This window comes from Myotis yumanensis, unplaced genomic scaffold (genome assembly GCF_028538775.1).
Source record: "Myotis yumanensis isolate MYYU_CA2020_CCGP unplaced genomic scaffold, mMyoYum1.0.hap1 SCAF_7, whole genome shotgun sequence".
Lineage (NCBI taxonomy): Eukaryota > Metazoa > Chordata > Mammalia > Chiroptera > Vespertilionidae > Myotis > Myotis yumanensis.
In genome coordinates, this window is record NW_027223758.1 from 12,346,796 (window position 1) to 12,362,412 (window position 15,617).

At 39.4% G+C, this 15,617-nt stretch overlaps 1 protein-coding gene across 1 annotated transcript in view; it reads right to left on the reverse strand.

The window, feature by feature from the left end:
• The window catches only part of SLC9A8 (solute carrier family 9 member A8), a 66,672-nt gene that overhangs the window by 36,531 nt on the left and 14,524 nt on the right, over positions 1-15,617 (reverse strand). Inside the window, exons 4-5 of the mRNA XM_070419778.1 lie at positions 8,135-8,193; positions 2,438-2,521 (exon numbers count right to left, since the gene is read on the reverse strand). Coding sequence (XP_070275879.1) covers positions 2,438-2,521; positions 8,135-8,193 — 143 coding nt within the window. The remainder of the gene's footprint in view (positions 1-2,437; positions 2,522-8,134; positions 8,194-15,617) is intronic.

The window sequence follows — 15,617 nt, forward strand, 5'->3', positions numbered from 1 at the left end:
TCAGAGTTGACTTCCTATCTTCTTTGGTGGAAGGTAAGAAGTAGACAGTTCTGAATTCACATTTCCAAATCACATTAGTACCTTTCACATAAATTATCACATTCTCTGCTGGAAAGCCAACTTCAAAGAGATTATTTTTTTGTTTGTTTTCCTCAACTGAATTTATTGGGGTGACAATTTATTGGTTAATAAAATTATATAGGTTTCAGGTGTACAATTCTGTAACACATCATCTGTATATTGTATTATGTGTTCACTATCCCAAGTCAAGAAATTATTTTTTAAAAACTATTATTTTCCTCAAATTTTTAACAAGTTTATTTTCCTTCCCTCAAAAAATTAGAAAATAAAACTTTCCAAGCTCTAACATAGTAATTAGTGTTATGTCTTTAAGTCAAAATCAAAATAATTTCCTCAAATTTGTTTTGAAATATTTTCATAATCTGCTGATAGTTTTTTAAAAGAATTATTTATGAAATGAAAGAATAAAAGATGTTGACCTTCAATTTCTCCTTGCTTGTTTTCTTTTTAACAATTACCTGATGTCAGTAATTTATAAGACTTGGGAATTTTTTTTTTAATTAAACTTCCTTTTCACATTTTAGGTGGATAGATGTACAATAAAATAGCACTGGCTGGTTTTTCTCAGTGGTTAGAACATCAGCCCATGAACCAAAGGGTCGTGGGTTCAATTCTCGATCAAGGGCACATATCTCAGTTGCAGTTAGATCCCTAATCCTGGCTGGGGTGCGGGCAGGAGGTAACCAGTCAATGTGTCTCTGATGTTGATGTTTCTCTCTCTCTCTCCTCCCCACCACCCTCCCTTCCACTCTCTCTGAAAATCAATTTAAAAAAACCCTCTGGTAAGGACTAAATAATAATAATAAAATAACAATTAAAAAATTCTGAACTGAACATCTTAGAATATTTTTGCTTTGGTACCCAGGGGAAAAATTAGAGATTAATTTGTATGTTTTAACGAAAACTTTCTTGACAAATTAAGTCTTTATTATGTTATTGTTCATCCTACTACCAGTAATATTAATATTAGTAATAATAAGTATTATTAATAACAAGAAGCACTACCATTTATTTAACGTAACGGGTGGTGCTTTGCACATATTCTTTCATCTAGTGTAAATTTCTTTAAAAAAAAATAATTTTACTGATTTCAGAGAGGACGGGAGAGGGAGAGAGAGATAGAAACATCAATGATGAGAGAATCATTAACCAGCTGCCTCCTGCGCACCCCCTACTGGGGATCGAGACTGCAACCTGGGCATGTGCCCTTGACTGGAATCAACCCAGGACCCTTCAGTCCACAGACTGATGCTCTATCCACTGAGCCAAACCAGCTAGGGCTAGTGTAAATTTCAAAGCAACCTGAGAGGTAGTGTTTTGTTTTTGTTTTGTTTTGAATTTCTGCTGTACCCAAAAGCAATCCATAGGGGGCAGCACATGATTAGAACTTGGTCTCTGGCTCCAAAGCCCAGGCTCTTTCCTCTTTCCAATGGTAGGCCAAATCTTAGTCCTTTCAACCTTCATAATTTTTTATCATACTCACAAAATAACTTTATTACTAACATTTTAAGTTGAACCGTGTATTTTAAAACTTAAATACATTTACATTAAAAGAAAACTGATAGGCAAAGAAAAAAAACCCATGTACACACACAAAACTAGCTAAAAAGGGAGAAACTCCCGCCCAGGCAGAAAGAGTCCCACTGGAAGTTGGAAAACAGAGACCAGAAATTACAAGGCAAAGCAGGGAACTATGCAGGTGCCAGCAGTGCCACTCTTAAGGGTGGAGCCCGGAAGCCAAGGATGAGCAGAACAACTGTGGGAGTGGGGGAATGTGCCAGAAGGAGCTAGAAGATGAGGCAGAAAGATGGGGCTCCAGCCTGTGAAGAGCAAGCAGCTGGACTGGGGAGCGGGGGAAGATGGGGAATACAAGCTGGGAGTTGAGGCCCAGGGTATGGTACTGAGAGGGGAGATACTGAAGGATGAAGGGGCCTAAGGAGGGAGAACGGCCCCACATGATGAGCTAAGAGAATCAAAAGGCCCAGGGTACATGTCCCTGTTCACCCAGGACAAACTCCATCCTTTTAACATGTGCTAGTCTGTGTCCAACAAGAAGAGTCACTGTGTCATCCGTGTACCACTTAGTATCACTTTGGCCATCTTCCTAGGCAAAGCTCCCTTCTATGGAATACACTAGCTTAATAAGCCACACTGCCTGAAACCATGAAAGCAGCCCATTGACCATGTCTGCTCCTGTCCACAAGTCAGGCAGTCCAGTCCAGCTTCTACCATGCATACCCTGGATGTGTACACGGAGACACCACTGCTAAATCAACACCCAAGCTTCTAAGGAACTTGCCTTACCAACACAGGAAGCCACCCAGACCAAAAACACTAATAGATGCCTGAGTCTTACCTTGTGTAGTGAATATCCTGACTCAAATATAATAGGTGGAAGCAATAGAAGGAAAAACATATTTGGACGAAACATTTCTTCTTCCTGTAAACATAAAATGGGTATTTTTAGAGGCGTGGAATTTGTGTAATTAAGAACTAAATCCATCAATGAAGAGCCAAAGTAATTCTTCTCTCAGGCCTGGCCCAGTGGAAACACACCATGCTTAAATAACTACCTGATAAAAACAACCAAGCAGGAGGACAGACAAGAAAATAAAAAATAACACCCCCACCACCAAAAAAAAGTATATTTAACAATGTAGGACAGCCCTAGCCTGTTTGGCTCAGTGGATAGAGCATCGGCCTGCGACTGAAGGGTCCAGGGTTCGATTCCAGTCAAGGCACATGCCTGGGGTGTGGGCTCGATCCCCAGTAGGGGTTGTGCAGGAGGCAGCTGATCAACGATTCCCTCTCATCATTGATGTTTCTATCTCTCTCTCCCTCCCCCTTCCTCTCTGAAATCAATATATATATATATATATATATTTTTTTTTTTTTAAAGTAGGGTGAGTTTAAAAGGTGACCAGCAAAAGAAAAAGCAGAATGAATCGCTTCCAAACACACAGTCGTATGCTTTTTATCCTTTACTAAGGAAAGAAAATTAATTTTAATGTAGAAAACTTTTCAATTCAAGCAGATCACTTTCAAAAACAAGTCCACAAATGGAACCCTCCAGGACAAAGGCAATGGTAAGCCCTAAAACAATTCACTGAGAGGAAGAGTAAATCCTCCACGTGCCTATGACGGCTCTGCCTTTTCTCTGTCACAGACAACTCTGCATTTCCCCATCTGACTGAGATAAGAGTCCCCTCCTGATGCCCTCACAACTTGGGGCATGGCTATCAAGCCAGTCCCTCACCATGCTTCCAGATTCAAATATTAAGTGCAATTATGAAAGGTATTTCTAGGTATTGCCATCTTCGGTGGAATGAAATAATAGTTGGATTTTCTATATTAACATATTTCTCTAATTGTTGGTGGGTTGGGGGAAAACACATATTGGTCTTTAAGCCCAAAATGACTACATGTAATACACAGTCTATAAAATACTGCAAAATCAGGCCATTTTTCATATGAAAATTTCTATGCCACAATCTTGATAGTCTGGCTTCTTGTCAAAATTCTCTATTCAAAAGAATAACTAAATGTATTCTTATAAATGTACAGCTGTTACCATAAAGACTAAAATAGCATTTAAGAAAGGCTCAAAATAGAAGCAAATGATGACTTCTGATTAAGTCTTAAAATAACTGCCTGTACAACAAGCTCATGACTCAGGCTGGGACCACGTGAAAAGAAAGAGGCTGATCTCTGGGTTTGTGGGGCAACCAATTCTCAGGAACTGTACAGATTCTTTTGGAGTTTCAGAAACTAACCCTTCCCTGGGAAGAAGGAGAACCCACCTACAATGGATTTCATAGTGTCCTCCAGCCCCAATTCATGTTCACCTGGAACCTCAGAGTCTGACCTCATTTGGAAATTGGGTCTTTGCAGATGGAATTAAGGGAAGGATCCTGATGAGATCATCCTGGATTAGGATGAGTCCCAAACCCAATGACAGTGTTCTCATTAGGGATAGAAAAGGACACTCAGACACAGAGAAGGCCGTGTTAAGATGGACTAAGGCAGAGACACAGCCAAGGAATACCTGGGCCACCAGAAGAGACAATGAAGGATTCTCCCTGGGAGCCTGGATTTGCTCCCTAAAGGCTCTGCCAACACCTTCATTTCAGATTTCTAGCCTCCAGAACGATGAGAGAATAATCTCAGTTGTTTTAAGTCACCCAGTTTGTGGCAATTTGTTACAGCAGCCGCAGGAAATGCATCCACCACTTTACGGTGAATAGTGTTTCAGAAAGGTCCCTGGTTCCTTTTGGCAACATCTCCCCCAAAATAGTCTGAGATGATTTTTTTTTTTTTTTTTTTTTAATATATTTTATTGATTTTTTACAGAGAGGAAGGGAGAGAGATAGAGAGTTAGAAACATCGATGAGAGAGAAACATCGATCAGCTGCCTCCTGCACATCTCCTACTGGGGATGTGCCCGCAACCCAGGTACATGCCCTTGACCGGAATCGAACCTGGGACCTTTCAGTCCGCAGGCCGACGCTCTATCCACTGAGCCAAACCGGTTTCGGCATTTTTGATGGCACTTGAGAAGTGTGTGTCAAATACCGCTGACCCCGCAGACTGAGAAAGTCAGTCCTTTTGGATTCTTTTTCAATCCCAGTTAAGTCAAAGCCACCTTAGTCTGGTGCAACAGTGAGTACAGCCTCTCTCCAGTGTGCTGAGCTCTCTCTTTGACAGGCTTGACCTTAGAGACTTCAGTATTCCTTTGTTTTTATAGTGTTTATTTATAAAAATGATATTGGTTTTCCACTTAAAACAGTACTATGATGTTTCCTTTAAAATAAAGTTCATTGCAGCATTATGTATAACAGCTCAAAGGTGGAAACAAATCAAAGGTTCATCAACAGATGAATAGATAAAGTATGGTACAAACCTACATGGAACATCATTCAGCCATAAAAAGAAAGGCAATTCTGATATATGCTACAACATGGATAAACCTTAAAAACAACATGCTAAGTAAAATTAGCCAGACACAAAGGGCTAAATATTATATGATTTCACTTACATTTGGCAACTAGAATAGGTAAATTCATAAAGACAGAAAGTAGAATAGGGCTACTAAAAAAAAAGAATAGAAAGTGGGAGGGCCCAGCTGGTGTGGTTCAGTGGTTGAGCATCAATCTATGAACCAGGAGGTCATAGTTCAATTTCCGGTCAGGGCACATGCCAGGTTGTGGGCTCGATCCCCAGTAGGGGGCATGCAGGAGGCAGCTGATCAAAGATTCTCTCTCATCATTGATGTTTCTATCTCTCTCTCACTCTCTCTTCCCCTGTGAAATCAATTTTTAAAATTATGTAGATAGATAGATAGATAGAGATATACATAAAAGAAAATAGGGAGGAGGGAATGGGGAATTGTTTAATGGATTGAGTTTCCACTAGAATGATGAAAAACTTCTGAAAATAGATAGTGGTGATGATTATGTAACATTGTGGATGTATTTAATGCTACTGAATTGTACAACTGAAAATAGCTAAAATGGAAACTTTTATGTTATGTATATTTTACCATAATAAAGCTTTTAAAAAAACTGCTACAAAAATATATATAAATAAAAAAGCAATTGATTTAGAGAAATATATTGAACATACGACAACACAGGTAGGAGGCAGACCCAGTGAGACAGTCTGAAAATAGAACTTCTTGGAGAAAAAACCACCACAAGCTCCTTGCTTTTCTTCTCTCCCATTGCTCCCTGCGGCACCCAGGTTCCAAACAGGTGTCTGCTTCCCGCTTCGGCGTTACACAAACACTGGTCTTCCAGGAAGCCTGCCGCTATCGCCCCTGCTAGAAACCTTGCCCTTTTCTGAGGTCAAGCATTGGTTGCCTGGATAGCTCTGCAGGCACTTAATTAATCACCCAACTCTGGCTCACTTGTCTGTACTATTAAATGTATTACTATTATTTTAACTTGAAACATCTGTAAAAATAAATTCACTAACACTGAAGCATGTAAAACTAAAAGTGTGAGATAACCTGCCCTCCTCTCCTCTCACCACTCAGAGCAGGGTCACAACTCAAAGGTTTCCAGGGGCCACATGGTGCTACCAGGGGAGCAGCTGCCCCTTGGTGCCTTGTATTTCTGCTGGGCAGAATGCAGGCTGCTGTTAAGAGAGCTGCTTTTTCTTTTTTCCTTTTAATATATTTTATTGATTTTTTACAGAGAGGAAGGGAGAGGGATAGAGAGTTTGAAGCATCGATGAGAGAGAAACATCATGAGAGAGAAACACTGATCAGCTGCCTCCTGCACACCCTCCATTGGGGATATGCCCACAACCAAGGTACATGCCCTTGACCAGAATTGAACCTGGGACCCTTCAGTCCGCAGGCCGACGCTCTATCCACTGAGCCAAACCGGTTAGGGCAAGAGAGCTGCTTTTTCAAGAGAAGCTAGGAGTTCAGATTTTTATGTGAAAATTCCAGAATTTTATATGGATTCATAATATTTAAAAATAAGCCAGAACCGGTTGAAGTTGTTGTCGGAGGCAGCAATTTCTGGTGTTTACCTATGCCGCAATCTTGGTTTAACAACTTTAAATTGTTTTAAAATCAATTTAAATTTTGATCAACTGCTTTTAAATCAAATGAAACAAAATGTGTTAGGTACAGATCAGGCACTGACAAGCCTAGGAGGAGAGAAAGGGTTCCAGTCTGTACCCCACGGCCTAGGACGAGCCCCAGCAAGGATGGTTAAATTTAACAAGTTGCAGGAGGCAGAGATACCATTCACAATGTGCTCCAGTGGGGCCTGCCCAGCCTCAGCTCAGCTGAGAGGGGGTTCTGTACTAGTAGAAGCTGAATATACACTTGAGAATTCATTTAAACATATAATATTTCCTGAATATTATGTCAAACAATTTCAAATTGTGCTTCAAACAATGGTCAAATGGCTTGTTTTACAAAGTGTATACTCTACAGCAGCGGTCACCAACTGGTGGTCCAAGGATCACTGGTGGTCAGTGAGGTCCGAAAGGTTGGTGACCACTGCTCTACAGCTTAGGAGGCAGATTAACCCCAGGGGGAGCTCAAATGTGATACATTTTAACCATCCAATTCTTTAATATTTTGAAATGGACCTTATTTCCATTCACAAATTCTATTTTTTAACACACTTGTTAATCTCCCTACTCAATATGAATGCTCAAGTTTAAGTTTAAATTCAAGTTTCAATTAGTCCTTACACTACAAGATGACGCTCACACTCTAATGACCACTGTGTAAACACAAAGGCATGGACATCCACAAACTCAGGCCAGCATGGTGCCATGGAGAAAATATAGAATATACAGGGCCAGAGGGTGTGGACACATGACTCAACTCAGCCACTTCATAGTTCTGTGACGTTGGACATGTCCTGACTTCTCTGGGCATTACTTTCCTCATCTGTAGAAATGGGGTGATGATAATACTCAATCTACCTCCCATGGATATCATGGGGGCAGCATGAGCTACAGTTTGTAAGGCACACTGTAAGCTCTACAGTGCTGGACAAGCATGTTTTATTATTCTCAGCTGTGAGAACAGAATTGGAAGCTATCAACATTGTTTAATATTTAACACTAATTAGAGCCCTGTCTAGTGAGGTTCAGTTGGTTGGAGTGTTATCCTGTACACCAAAAGGTGGCGGGTTCGATTCCCAATCAGAGCACATACCCAGGTTTTGGGTTCGATCCCTGATGGGGGCATGTGAGGGAGGCAACCGATTGGTGTTTCTCTCTCTAAGGTTAAATAAATAAATAAATAATAAATAAATAAATAAATAAAATGATGCTAATTAGAGCCTTCCCTTAAGATTATAAAAATGTGCATAAATAACATAACATTGAGTGCTCCATGTTAACTTGAAACAGATATATATTTAAAAAAGCTAAGTTGTAAAGGTATCAACCCTAATCTAATAGAATGTTAAAAAAAATTAATGTGATAATATAAACTTCATTGATAAGAGAGCCACCATAACTATCAGTGTTGCTAAAATTAAGAACCAAAAAAAACCCATAATTATGTTAAAAATGAACCTACCTTCCAATTTGCCAGTTTTTTAAACTCTATAATTTTTATAATTGCTCCCATGAGAATACCTAGAAGAGAAAATGTAAGTTTAATATAAATTTAAGGTATGAGAAAGATTACTCAGGTTTATTATTCTAGAGAAAGTGAGTATTATTATGTCTCTAAATGGCTTTTATGAATTGCTACAAGTTTCATGTCTGAAAACATAAAAATGGAAATTAGTGTGAAGTTTTAGGAGTTGCATGAGTCTCTCAGGCAAACATACTATCATGAAGTCCACAGAAATCTCGGGGGAGAAACAGCTTACAAAATAGGACCCAGGAACAGTCTGCCTGACACAGAAGATTTAACACCTTTTATCTTTCTACATCCACCATTTTCAATGTGAAATGGGAGAAATCTTACAAGCTAAGTTTGCCCCTTATTCCTACCATTTTCAAAAACGAACCCAAGATCACTTTCTCAGACTCAGATGGCAGCTCAATGTAGAGTATTTAGTCAGAGATAAAACCAAATGTTGAAAATTATCTGAAATTCCTGGAACAAAACAGACCATTTTAAGTTCAGGCATGTTTCCATAAAGCTGACAGTTTCATTACTCTCTCATAAAATAATTCTCAAACAAACATCACGGGTACAATTTATGACCGCTGTGTTATTCACTAGATAAATGCTTCTTAACCCTGTTGGCTCATCAGAATCATGATGGGAGCTTTTTATAAAATCGAGACACCAGAGCAGAACTGCAGACCCGCTGAATCACCATCTCTGGTAGGGGGTGACACAAGGCAAGTCTGAAGACCACTGTCATAGACACTGAACGACAGACTCGCCTTTCCCTACAGAGGAAGGAGCTTTCCCCCATCAAATACAGAAAGCTGAAGAAACAGACCTTCTGGGAGGGGTGAGGAGACAAAACTAGGACACAGAAGTTTATTGGGAAAAGGAGCTGTACTAACACAAATTGTCGTGGAGAAGGAGGGACTTGAGGTGAAGAGAGATGAGCAATTTAAACTTTATAAACCTCTATACTATTTGAATTGTTATGTATTATTAAAAGAGTAATAAAGTTACTTTGAAAGAGAGACCAAGACAAAAGAAATCTGAGCTATAAAGGGAGGCGATGACCATATTTGCAGAACAGGAGCTGCATTCATTTGTCAGGTGGCAGGAAGCACTGATTCTAAGCCCTCTCCAGCTAGAGTTCCCCAGTTGCTTCTTTTTCCTCATCTCTTCAAGTTGTGTATACATTTTGAGGAGTTTTATACAAATTTTTGTCAAGTAACTTGTTCATTAATACTCTTAAAATGTTATAAAAAAACCAAAAGTCCCTTTTGATGAAATCCCACTCTCATCTTAACTCTCTCTTTTCCTGCCCCAAGGTAACCAACCATCTTGACAGGTTTGAGGAATATTCTATCAGACCCTTCTCTATCCCCTTACATATTTATATTTAAACATATAGTCCTGGTGTGTGTGTGTGTGTGTGTGTGTGTGTGTGTGTGTGTACACAAGGCACAGCTATGTTTATTTATATAAAATTTATGGTGCTGCAATGTATCTTTCTACTATTTGCTATTTTGCTCAGTGTAAGTCTTGATCTATATGTAAAAATAGACCAGGGATTATTACATGCAAATCTGCCTCATTCCTTTTAACAGTTCTACAGCATAGCATAAAAATGCCACAGGTTGAATAGATATTTCTGCAAAGGAGATATACAAATGGCCAACAAATACATGAAAAGATGCTTAACAACATTAGTCATCAGGGAAATGCAAATCAAAACCATAATGAGATACCTCTTCATACGCACTAGGATGGTTATAATTTTCAAAAACACAGAAAACAAGTGTTGGCAGGGCTACAGAGAAACCGGAACCCTCATACACTGATGGTGGGAATGTAAAATGGTGCAATTGCTGTGGGAAACCAGTTTGGCAGTTCCTCGAAAAGTTAAACTGAGTTACCGCAGGATTCAGGAATTCCACCAAGACAACTGAAAGTGTGCTTTCCTACAGGAACGTGTATGTGGATGCTCACTGACAGCATTATTTGAAACAGCCCCAAGGTGGATACAACCCAAATGTCTATCAAGTGGTTAATGGATAAAAAACGTGGTATATCCATACAACGTAACATTATCTGGCAATAAAAAGGAATGAAGCACTAATTCATGGTGCAATGTGGATGCATCTTGAAAACATGGTAAGTGCAAGAAGCCAGACATAAAAGGTGTATTTTATGATGCATTTAAATGAAATATCCAGAATAGGCAAATCTATAGAGTCAGAAATGATTGCCTAGGGTTGAGGAGTAGGGCTTTGGGGGCAATAGCTAAAGGGCATGAGGTTTCTTTTTGGGATGATGAAAATGTTCTAAAGTCAATTTTTAGAATGGTTGCACAATCCTGTGCCTATAGTAAACACTGAATTGTACAGTTAAATGGGTAACTTGTATGGTATGTGACTTATATCTCAATAAAATTGTTATAGAGGAAAGAGGGAAATGGGGAGTGACTGCAAATGGATAAAGGGTTTCTTTTTGAAACGATGAAACTGTTCTGGACTTAATGGTAGTGGTGGTTGCACAACCCTGTGAATTTTACACTTGGAAACTGTGAAGTTTATGGTATGCGAATTATATTTTAATTTTTTTAAAGTCATATTTTAAAAACTAGTCCCCCAATGATGACTGTCTCCAACCGTTTGCTATTAACAGTGATGCTGCATGAACGTATCTGTGCATGCCTCTTGTGTAAAAGTGTTGCCCTAAGGCGGATCCAGAGACAATGAATGGCATGAGCTTTTTTATATATGAAAATGTTGCCAAATTGTCCTCCAAAGTGGCAGTATGGCTTTCCACCAGAGCAATCCCCACATCCTCACCAATCCTGGAAAATAATCAGACTTTAAACATTTCTGCCAATATGGTGGGCAAGACACTGTACTTTAAGGTTTCAGTTTGCATTTTCAGTCAACCTGCCTTCAGTAATCATTCCTGAATACCAGGAAAGCTGAACCTCTTTTCATGGTTTCAGATTTCACTTTTAAAGCTAGTGTTTTTCTGCTCTACTAAAACCTCAACTTTCATTTTCCTTTGTAAATGTACACCAAACTTTAATACCATGATTAACACTTGTAAATACATATGAAACAGTAACATTTAAAAATAAAAAATTATTCTATTGCCAAGCTTGTTTTTATATTCTTACTAGAGGCCTGGCGCTACAGTCCCTAGGCTTGGCCTGCGATCAGGGCCATCTTCCCTGGCTGCCCGCAGCCGGCCCCGCCCCCCGCTGCCACCCACCCCCCAGTTCCCCGTTTGCCATCACCATCGGGTGATCAAAGCCTGCCAGGAGGAGGCCCCGCCCCCGCCCCTGCCGTGGGTTGCCTGTGTGTGGGTGACTGGTGGGGTGGGGGCCTTGGCCTGGTGCCACCCGTGTTCCCCACCACCCACCCCCAGTTCCCCATTCGCCATTGGGTAACCAGAGACTGTTGGCCAGGGAAAGGGACCGAGAGGTAGTCAGTGCGCCTCATAGTGACTGGTCGAGTGGTCGTTCTGCCATTAGAGTCAATTTGCATATTACCCGTTTATAATATAGGATAGAGGCCTGGTGCACAGGTGGGGGCCGGCCCGCCTGCCCTGATGGGGGCCCTGGATTGGGGGGGTCCCCACTAGGGGAAGGGGCCATGGGTGGTTTGCAGGCCAGCCACACCCCTGATCGGGGTGGGAGTCCCCTGCTGGGGGGCGGGGTCAGAGTGGTTTGCTGGCCAATCTCACCCCTAATGGGGGTATGGGTCACTGCTGGGAAGCAGGGCCAGCTGAGGTGAGGGGCTTCGGGGTTTTGCAGGCCAGCCATGCCCCTGATTGGTGTTGGGGTCCCTGCTGGGGGGCGGGTCCAGCCAGAGCAAGGGGCGGCAGTCGTTCTGGTCTCTGGCTGTTCTGGTCATTTAGCTGTTTTGGTCGCTGGGCTTTTATTGTATAGATTTATAAGGCACTGGAAATCTCTGTAAAATATGATATTATTATTACTACTAGTACTATATTGTTGCTTGAGTAATCTTTTTGAGAAGTCCTAGGATTGAACTATGGCACAGCATAAATTGGAAAACTATTCCTTTACCTTTTGAGATTGAGGTCCACTGTTAGGAGAAATTAATTTTTACCACACAACTGGCCACCAGGTGGAAATAATACCCTAGAAACAATTTTGTATATTCCTATCAGTAAAAAGAATTTGAGCATGCACTTTCAAGTTACAAATGCGTATTATTATAAACAGTGCTACTATATTAATATATTTTAAAATATACACAAAAATAGAAATTGTAAAAAAGTGAGATTAAAATGAAATAGAAACATAAATCCTACTATTTTCTTTTGCCCCCCAAAGAATCTTCATGCACACACTTCATTATGGACACTAATGGATTAAATCAAAAGACTGGGAACAATTAATAATGACTTGTTGAGACTATTCTCCCAGGGTTTGTCATTTCAACTTATTTCTAATCCTCAAGAGAATGTTGCAGGTAGGAAGGCTCAAAGAGTTTAAGAAGTTTGTCTGACAGCTCAGGGCCAGACTAACTACTGGCTCCTGGGTACATTTTACCACCTCATGATACTGGTCTACCATGACCACCGTAAAATACCAGTGTTCTTGATAATTAACATTACAGGAAAAATGCTTAAAATGCATTAATTGTAATAATAAGGTTACAAAACAGTACATTGAACATGATCCTAATTCCCTTAAAGAATATATATGCACACACATATTTATTTGCACTGTGTTAAAAATAAACACACAGACACACAGTGCAGATAATTTTGAAAATTCAGTCCTTGATTCTACTACTTATACTAAAGTAGATGCTACTCCAAAGATACTCTAAAAGACAGAAGACCTGCCAGTAGGATGGGAATCAGTACCTCAGGGTTGTCTGTCTATTTTCTGGGGGAAAGACTGTTTAAACGTTTTGTTTTTAAAGTAGCTTACTTCTTCAAAGGAATGGTATCCCTTACTAATGTGAAGAGAACATTGATATGGTGAAAGAGGAAATTTATAGAAATCAGCACCAACATAGCCAGTTTCAGAATGCAACTCTTTACTTTTAAAATGTAGACTACCTCACCTGGCTGGCGTGGCTCAGTAGTTGTGCATCGACCTATGAACCAGGAGCTCATGGTTTGATTCCTGGTCAAGGCACATGCCCAGCTTGAGGGCTCGATCCCCTGTGTGGGGCGTGAAGGAAGTAGCCAATCAATGATTCTCTCTCATCACTGATGTTTCTATCTCCCTTTCTCCTTCCTTCTCGGAAATAATAATAATAAAAAAAGTAGACTACCTCACTATTTTGGCATATCTGGAAGATTTAAATATAAAATACAGCTTAAAGATGATAAAATGCTGAGACAAGAGAAGATGACCATAAAACTAGGGAAGTCAAAGCAAGGCTCTAGGCAAAAGCAGGAAGCTATCACACACGAGCACACATTTAGCTAATGGCAGCAAAACAGCAACACGAACTTCCAAGAATAAATTATCACCTCCGATCTGTGTTTCCAGAAACATGGAGGCGAAAAGTCTGTGCTAGCACTCTTCCGTAGAATGTGACAGCCTGGAGAATCCTCTGTCGAATGCAATCATTTTGTCAATCTGACAACCAGTTTTGGCCTCTAAGATAGCGCTACTCTAACACCAACACATGAATGTCTGCTTCTTCTCTAATAAATCAAACACCTAAGACTCAGGGAGAGTTACCTGTGGGACATCTTAAGTTGCATCAACATTAGATTCTGAGTCTAAAAAATAATGAAAGCTATTACAGTTAGGAGCCTCCCTTTAAGTTTCATTTAGAAACATTTTTAATAACTTAAGTACAATTGGAATACAATTACTGTATTTGCTTTTTTCCCAGAATTACTTTTAGTCAACAATTCAGGGACTGAAGGATTTTTTCCTCATCTTCCACTCAAAACCCTCATCAACAAAAACAGCACTTCTCTTAAAAAAAGAAAAAATCCTTTAGTCAAAACAAGAAGGAATTGTCTAGTCAGTGTTGCTCAGTGGTTGAGTGTCAACTTAGGAACCAGGAGGTAAAGGTTCAATTCCTAGTTGGGGCACATGCCCGGGTTGATCCCCAGTGTGGGGCGTGCAAGAGGCAGCCAATCAATGATTCTCTCATTGATGTTTCTATCTCCGCCTCCCATTCTCTCTCTGAAATCAATAAAAATACATTTAAAAAAAATAAGAAGGAATTACTATAATTAAAAACACAGATATAGTTAAGAAGGTTATGACAGGAGGCACTTTTGTGTATTCTATTCACTAAATGATCCAATCAAATCCAGTTGTAAGTTAAAACCAGGTTTTCTATCTATCAGCTGTATTCAGGCTAAACCTTGGCATAGGAAAGTCAAATTTCCAGGACTTATATAACCCCATTCTGGCCTTTCCGTGCTCTAAAATAAAGTATGATTGTGAAAAAAATCTACACCTGTTTTTTGCTACATATGACAGAGGATAGTGGACAATACAATTATTTATTTTTCTTTCCTTATAAATTTTAGCCCTAAATCTATAAACAGTGAATCAGCACTATATGGCCAATGAAAATAAATATATGAGCTTAAGTAATACATGGAAAGAATAATAAAAAGAACACCAAAAATGATATAAACTTAAACCAAATAAAGTCATCTAATTGATATATATGTCTATAAATGGTTTGGAAGAGAATGAAGCATGATAAAAACAGGTAAAATTGTCAATGAAAAGGATTTTTGTATAACTGTTTAACCATGCCAAAAATTTATTTTTTTAAAAAGAGGCCCAAATTACAGAATTTCATGAAGTATATAAAGTATCTGAAAGCTTTGAACAAGGGCCAGTAAGGAAGTATCTTTAGAACATCATGTTGATATTTTTTATAAAGAATAAAAAAAGTCTCAAGATTCATTTAAAAATACAATAAAATATAAGGGAGAAATGTGTCTTTACAGTATAGTTAAGTCCTTTTCTATAACAACACTTTCTTAGGAACACTGAAGGCTTAGCCATCACACAAAAGGCCAATACTGTCTCTAAGTGACTGTGGACTCCTGTACTTCTGGCTGGAAGAGGTAGGCCGGGAAATTTATCCTGAAAGAATGAAGACCCCATTTTCTCTGGCAGCTTCATCTCAGGGTTTTTTTTTTGGCACAAAAGTTGGAAATTCTTGACATGGTGAATATCTCAATATTTTGTTACATTTTGCTCCAGTACTACAAAAGTTCTCCTTCAATTTACACAGCTTTATGAAATGCAGAACTATTTTGATAGTTTTGTCAGCTTTTCTAAATTCTAACCAAATGTCCCTTAATAGAATAAAAGCTACTTCCTGAACCCAGCACTCTCCCTGGTAGTTCTCTTAGTGTTCCAATCACCTAAGTTAGCAAATCATTATTGAAAATAATTATTTTCCATTATCCCTCCCAAGACCTGCCT